At 33.8% G+C, this 7607-nt stretch overlaps 1 protein-coding gene across 1 annotated transcript in view; it reads left to right on the top strand.

Moving 5' to 3' along the window:
• Positions 1-233: 233 nt before the first annotated feature.
• Positions 234-7607, top strand: part of RIT2 (Ras like without CAAX 2) — a gene marked incomplete at both ends in the record, with an annotated part of 196019 nt that continues 188645 nt past the window's right edge. Inside the window, one exon of the mRNA XM_082075228.1 lies at positions 234-336. Within this exon, the coding sequence (XP_081931354.1) occupies positions 234-336 (103 nt within the window). The remainder of the gene's footprint in view (positions 337-7607) is intronic.

Below are 7607 nucleotides of genomic sequence, written 5' to 3'. Positions count from 1 at the left end.
GGAGGAGGCAGAGAAAGATTTTTATTGGAAGCTGTTAAAGTGGTTGCTATGAGACCTTCTTCAGCTAACACAGGCACAGCAGCAAGTGTGAGACTGATAAATTGTACCTCTTGTATTATACCTTTCCTTTCTGCCTTTTTTTTTTTTCCTAACACATAGTTGTTTGAGATCAGAGAAAGCACCTGCCCGTTGTTTTTTCTTCCCTTTTGCTCCCTTCTCCTGCCTCATGCAAGATGGAGCTAGAAAATGAAGTGACCAGCTCTTCCAGCAATGCTTCAGCAGGCTCCAGAGAGTACAAGGTGGTGATGCTAGGAGCAGGGGGAGTTGGCAAAAGTGGTAAGTTTGAGCAACAGCATTTTTGGGGAGAAGGGGTGAATTTGGAGTGTGAAGTTTACAGAAAAATAGTGTTGTTTAATGAGGAATTGCATTGCTCTTTCTCTTGCATGTGGCTTGGATTAAATACTATAATTTGTGGTTGGGGCAATGAGTCAGCTTGATTTCTTAGGGACTGAAATGTTATAAACCTTTTTAATTGAATATTTCTGTAAAACTAGTGTTGGCTCCACAGCATATGAGGGGAGAGTGTTCAGTTTGCTGTTGTTAGTTTAAAACAAGTGGTCATGTCACTCACACTTTGCAAGGGGTGTTGGTTTACTGGATAGTGTGGATGTAACTTACTGGCCTGCCACCGGTCCCTGTGCTCAGCCAAAAATGAAACTAACCACAAAGTCAGCTGTACGGTGTGAAGTGTGGAGGATGTCTACAGTGACTCTGTTTTCTTTTCCACATCTTCTTTTGACTTTTTTTTCTGAGTGTCATTATGACTCAGCTGGTGTTAGTCTCCTTTCCTGTCTGAACAGTTACAGAATGCATGTCTGAATCTCACTCCAGACAATAAGGTAGATTTGCAGCATATTTTAATATTACTGTCCAGTGCTGGCAAGATATGCTAGTACCTGACAATGGTATCTCTTCAGGGAAGTCATTATTTTCTCCAGACAATGTTTTCTTTTTTCCCAGATATTATCACCTTTGATTTATTCTCACTGACACTAGCATTCTCTTTTTCTTAAAAAGACTTTGCTAAATGTGTAGTGTTTGTCTCAGAAGCCAGTGTATTGAGCTGGCCACATAGCAAGCATTTGATTACATCTTCTGGAAATACAAAATAAAAAGGAAAGAGGAAAACAACCAACAACAAAATAATACAATAATCCAGGCTAGTTTCCAATGAAATTTCAGGATAAATATGTTGTGACACTAATCTATAATAATGATATAGATCAAAAAAGTTTTATTTCCTATTCAAACAAGACAAGGTATAGATGTAAAAAATTAAATATTTGGAGTAGGTATAATTTCCCCTCTGTATCTACAGTCTCTGTTCTGTTGTTATGTTTGTCTTCAACTTCAGTGGCACATCTTTCAGCGAAAGCTATATCCCATAAGTATTGCTTAGCCAAGCAATTCTTGCATAGATGTTATTCTATGATCGCTACATAAAATGGAAAAGGAGAAATTATTGGTTATCTCAGAGTAAACTTCTGCAATTTCAAATTATATTTTCCGTGGTAAAGCAGGTATCTGGGATGTGTCAGCTGGAACTTCAGTAAAATATCTTTTTTTTTTTTTTTTTTTTTCCGAATACATCCAAAAGATGGCAGCAATTTTTCCCAAACATCAAACATATTATTGTAAGAATTATGTCATTTTGAAGAGTCATTCACCAAAACAAAGGATGCTACAAACTGTACCATATGAATAGTAGAAGTGAATCATAACAGCCAAATTTTGTGCACATTGAGGAAATTTTAGAGTTCCCATTTGCTATTAGATAAGAGTTTTAAAACATAAATGAAGTTTATTCAAATACCCTTATTCAGAAAACATTAGTTGTTGTTTTCATAAGAATAAAGCCTTCAAATCTGTGGATTACACAAGCTAATGGTGCAACCCCAAAGCTGAGTACCACATAAATATTTGAGAAGAGTTGGGCATATGTTTGGCCTTAGAGAAATAAAAATAAGATGAAGTGGATAGTTACGATATTCAATGGGCTTAATGAATATCTTCTGTTGTTTTCACAAAAGTGAAACTTCTGGGGGAAAACACTTGAGAATTAAGAGTCTAGAATAAAAGAGGTGGACAGTTCATCATTTATTGATTCTGAACTTCCAAGCATGAAATATTCCTGTAGAATCCTGAAAGATAGTCAAACTGTTTGAATTCTGATAGAGATAAGGAAAAAAATGATACAATTCCATAAATTATTTCTGTTTGTTCTATAGGCAGGATTAATTTACTCTGGATTAAAAAGACAAAAAATCTGAATGAATACGATCATTCTCCAAGATGGGCTTTGCTTTCCCCTAATGACCTATATTCACTTGGTCCACAAAATTATGAATTCAACCATAAAAAAGAGTCAGAGTAGATTAAGAAAAAGAGATTAAAAAAAAGTTCAATTTCTAATTCAGAGTTTTACAGATAAGTAATATATGGTATGATACATTTCTTGTTTCTTTCCCATTTTTCTCCTTCCTCCTTCACTTTTTAGGTCATGATAAAAGAAGGAACAACTAAGGTTAAGTTGCTGAATGGGAAACATTTTTTGCATAAAATCCTTTCCATTCCTCATTTTGTTCAATATTGAATAATTCAGGTTTGGAATGACTTTTCCTTCTGAAATTAACCTGCAGAAATGTTAGAAGAATTATTTTTGCCCTGGACATAGTTCACTTCTGGAGATCCCTTGGGCATTTTGATCTTGTTTCTCACCCTCTTCTGTTCTCTTAATGTGCCAGGTCGTACTGTATTGATGGATGTCTTCATATTGAAAATTGCATGCTTATTACAAGGGGCTAAGAATGAGAAAGGAGAATGAGGAAAAGAACACCAAAAATATTCTTTAGACATTGGTGTTTATAGAATACTTACTTCAGTTTGTCAGGATTATCTCTTGAGTTCTGTGCTTTAAGGTGGCAGAAAATCCAAGAGGACAGCTAACCTCCTGTTATTTGGACTATTCAATGTACTAGAAATTTCACAGGAACTGGTAATATGAAATAAACACAACATATCCAAGTCTGATACTCACCACATTCAGAGTGATGATGTGCAAACTGCAGATGGTTTAAGAATTGTTACTTAAGGGTCCTCACATTCCAAAGTCAAGACCAGAAAAAAAGGAAAATATCTGCTGCTATTTTATAGGAGGAAAAAATACCACTTCTAACCCAGAGTTTGGAACAAGCAGGTAATAGCAGTGTTAAATAAAAAAAGTACAAAGCTATATGTAAAATTTCTTGGCCATTGATTTTTGTACTTTAGTTATAAATTATAGGTTCTCTAGAATGCGTTATTTAAGACCTCTGACAATAGAACTATTTTTGCTTCCAGAGCAATATGCTAATTTATCACTTAGTGTAAGATATGTCTGACTTCAAGAACAGCTATACACTCTACTACAAATTCAGAGCAAAATCAGGATTGAACCAGGAATTAAACTGAAATTAAATAAAATGAAATAAAAATATTTTTTTTGCTGGCTCTCATCTGATTATAGTCCATATCAAAATTACACATTTCTAGTGATACTTCAGTTTTAATTAAAAATGCATTTTGACACCTGGTCTACTCTGGTTTGATGACAAATCTCAGGGGAGCTCAGTACTATTCAAACCTACCTGAAGCTGTCTGACATAGGGTTTAAGCCCTAAGAATATTAGTGGGTTTGAAATGGGTTTTGCTTAAAAATACCTTCAGAGATCTACATCTGGACAGTGAACCAAGTACTCTTATGGTCTTTAGTCTGATGAAGCTCAGACTTCTGGGTTTAGCTTTATTTTTCAGTGTTACAAAAAAATATGCACAAAAGAGCTTCTAAATCCAGAGACCACGCATTGCTATCTTATATTTAGCAAACTAATTAATAACAATAATTAACTGCAATATATTTGGCAAATCATTAGCAATACTTAAGTGATGGATTGAACAGTGGCTACCAAAAAGAGACAACTCAATCTACCTGTGCAGCTGAGTAAAACAGAACACGCCTGTCTAAAGAAAAATTGTTATTACCCAAGTATCCTTCAAATACTGATCAGATTGCACCATAATCTGACTTTATATTCATTTTCTTGGCTGAATGATAATGTTATCATAAGGTTTTTTTTTTTTTTTGCTTGTTTGTTTGTTTTATCTTTCTTAATGAATTTATTTAAAGGTGAAGTTGATTTACTGTTATTCTTGGTAAATGGAATCATATGTTTATCTATAGAATGGATGTGATAGCTGCAAAGTGAATTTTATGTTACTTGTCCTGAGAAAGTTGTATTTCAGATGAGAAAAGGAATTTTTTTTTAAAGTTCAAAAACTACATAATTGTTGCTAGTAAGTTTTTTGTTTGCTTGTTTTCTTTTTTATTTCTTGACATAAGAGAAAACATGCATTTTTCAGTATTTATTTCTCAGCCTGATTGCCAGTTTATTGAAGGGATTATCAAATAATTAACTCAGAAGTTTTTAAAAAGTAATATACTTTTTAGTTTCTATGTACAGGTTTGCAAAATACTTCAATAAATATTTATAGTCTTCGATCATTAAAAAAAAAAAGAAAAAATCAAATGGGTGAAGAATCTTTTAAAACTGTTGGAGGAAGAGTCTGAAGAAATGTATTTCTCTGACTGTTCTGGTTGAGGAAGACATGCTTACCCCACTGATTTTCGGGTGACTCATCCAAATAATTTCAGGAAGTCATTCATACATACATTTCAAAATAAGTTCCAAGGTGTGTGAAAACAACAATGATAGAACAACAATGATTTTTATGATATGCAAATTTCTGTCCTAAGAATTACACTAAACAGCCAAATTTGTTTTGATTTTTTTCCTTTTTTTTTTTTTTTTAACTAGGTTTACCTCTTATTTTGCATAGACAAAGAAAATTCTGTATGTATCCATTTCAAATGATTCCTCATAACAGGACTCCTCAGTAAATAGAGGTCATACCATGGAGTGTGTCATGGAGAACTATACCACTCGAGCTCTTTATTAATCCCTTCAAGATAAATTAGCACATTATCCACTGGAAGAAGATAAGCAAGAGCACAAATTCCATTATTTTGTTGTTGCTGTTTATTTTTTTATGCCAGTATACTCTCAGGTACAGCTACACTTCCCTAAATGCGTGGTAAATGGATCAAAGGAAAGAGTCTGGCCTTCCATTATCTTTTGAGCTAAACAAATAGACAGAACAAAGGTGGAGGATTAAGTTACTGCTCAGTATGAGTCAAGGTAAAAAAGTAGTCTTTCAAGTGTCTGGATATGCTGTAAATTACACTTAAGGCAAACCAAATTCCTTTTTTCCCCCAAAAGTCATTATAAGTGTAGTTTTTGATGTCTAATTTGGTGCTGCTTCTCCTGTGACTGTGCAAATATCCATCTTGAGATCCTCAATTAATAAAGACTTACACCTCTATCTCACTGAAAATAAATGTTTTTCCCTCATCATCCTCTGTATGAAAAAAAAAAAAAATCAGATTTTTAAGGCCAAATATAAGACCCTGAGAATTTCAGGGAAATAATTAATTGTACTCATTTAAATGAAGAAATTTTTTTTTTTTTATAATGGGAAGGAATAAATTATATCTATTTGTTGACCAGAGAAAAACTTCCTTGCTTAGTAATAGCTCTGAAAGCATAAGGATATTGATCATTCAAAATGACATATAAATTCCCTTGGTCATAGTACTGACTGTAACCTGTGATCAGCTCTGACGTGATGTTAATGCAAGGCTGGGAAAGGGAAAGTAAACAACAGAATACTAATAGTAGTACAGCCCAAAAGACATAATAATACTTCTAGACAATTACACATTCATGGAGAAAAAATCCTAACTGAACATTGTAAGCAACCGGCTGAATTTGTCATGTCTGGGATGCTGTAGACTGAAATAACTGAAATACAATCATAGTTCTAAGGTAGAATTACAAGAGTTATATGCAGATTGATGGTGGTGTAGGTTGTATTTTCTCCATGAAAAAAAAAAAAAAAAAAAGCAGTATTGTAGAGAATTCCCACCAATGCCAGACAACCACATCCCTGTGTATGGGAATCTTCCAGTTTTCCCCATAAACCATATTAAGTATTGGAGACTTTATAAATGCAGAATCCTGATATGCTTGTGATCTTTGAAAACAAAACTGTTCTTATGTTTCAATTGCCTTCAAAGAAAGGTTATTGAATTAGTTTCAAGCTCAAATTCATTTAATTCCAACTTCTAGCCATTTTATCTTATGACTTTTTTGTCAACAACTTTGAAAAACTCCCTATTCTCTTACTTTGCTATCTGTTAACAATAATACCAATAGATATGTTGATCTTCTTTCTCTTTAAGACATTGAGCATCTGAAACCTCACTTAGAGAAGCTTACTTTCCTTCTCAGAGCATTTCGTATCCTTAATTTGAGTACTCTAACATTTCAACATCATTTTATGAATATGAATTCATATTCATTCTATTCATATTCTATTAGTGTTCTTACTACAAGCAAGACAACTTAATGGTTTCCTCTTCACATTCCTCTTTTATTTATTTGAGAATAATGTGTTGTTTTGTTCAGGAATAATTCACAGAGATCACATACAGGGAAATATCTGTAGAAACCCGTAAGTTACTTGCTTTTTCTCAAACATAGTCATCTGTACCATCACATCTCTAGTGATGACTTGAATTCTACAATTCCATATATTTTATCCTATTTGGGAAGTATTTTTCTGGGTTGTGACCACTGAAGATGATAATTCAAGTACTTCTTGACCCATTTCTGAAATTCTTATTTGTCTTCAGTGTGGTGTTTTTTTGTTTTTTTGTTTTTTTTTCCCACACGTAAGGATTGAACACATTGCTTATTCATTCATTTTCTTGAATATAAGCAGGTATTAGGGGAAATGAGTTAAAGATGTTTTCATTTTTTCACCTGTTCAAATAATTCAGCTGCTAGAAGGATGGAGGATCCAGTTGTGGCTCCTGCATTTAATAGGATGGTTTCCGCATGTAAGATGCCAACTGGTTACTGGGAAAGCTGTCTGCAGTTCTAGTTTCTTCAGTACCAGTAGCACTCTGATAAATAGAAGAGAGTGCAGAGTAGACAAAAAGAGACAATAAAATGGTAGATGTAATATAATTTATAATGACAAATGACTATTACTATATTCAAAAATCTCTATCAACCACCAGTCCATGGTTCTTTATTGGCCAACTTGCATATGTATACAGTGATTTATTGTAAATGGAACAGGATGCAGCTGTAATGTGAGTGGGTTGATCCACCCAGCTTCTCCCACGATAGCATCTGGATGATGAATACTCACTTAGATAATGCTAGCAAGAGATCTTGTCACTGTCTACACCACTTTGGCACAGGGGACGGAGAATCTAGCATATATGAAGGTAATAAACATCAAGAAAATAAGACACATTTACCAAAACTTGAGGAGGAAAGGGATCAGAATTTCTTAATGGAGAGTAATCAGTTAAGTGGTAAAATTAGAATTAAAACCTGTAGAATTAAGGATGTATGAGATCTTCAAGTCTGACTTCCTTT

Source organism: Streptopelia decaocto (assembly GCF_964273445.1).
Source record: "Streptopelia decaocto genome assembly, chromosome: Z".
Classification (NCBI taxonomy): Eukaryota; Metazoa; Chordata; class Aves; order Columbiformes; family Columbidae; genus Streptopelia; species Streptopelia decaocto.
Note: the sequence above shows the minus strand (reverse complement) of the source record. Positions and strands in the feature narration are given on the sequence as shown.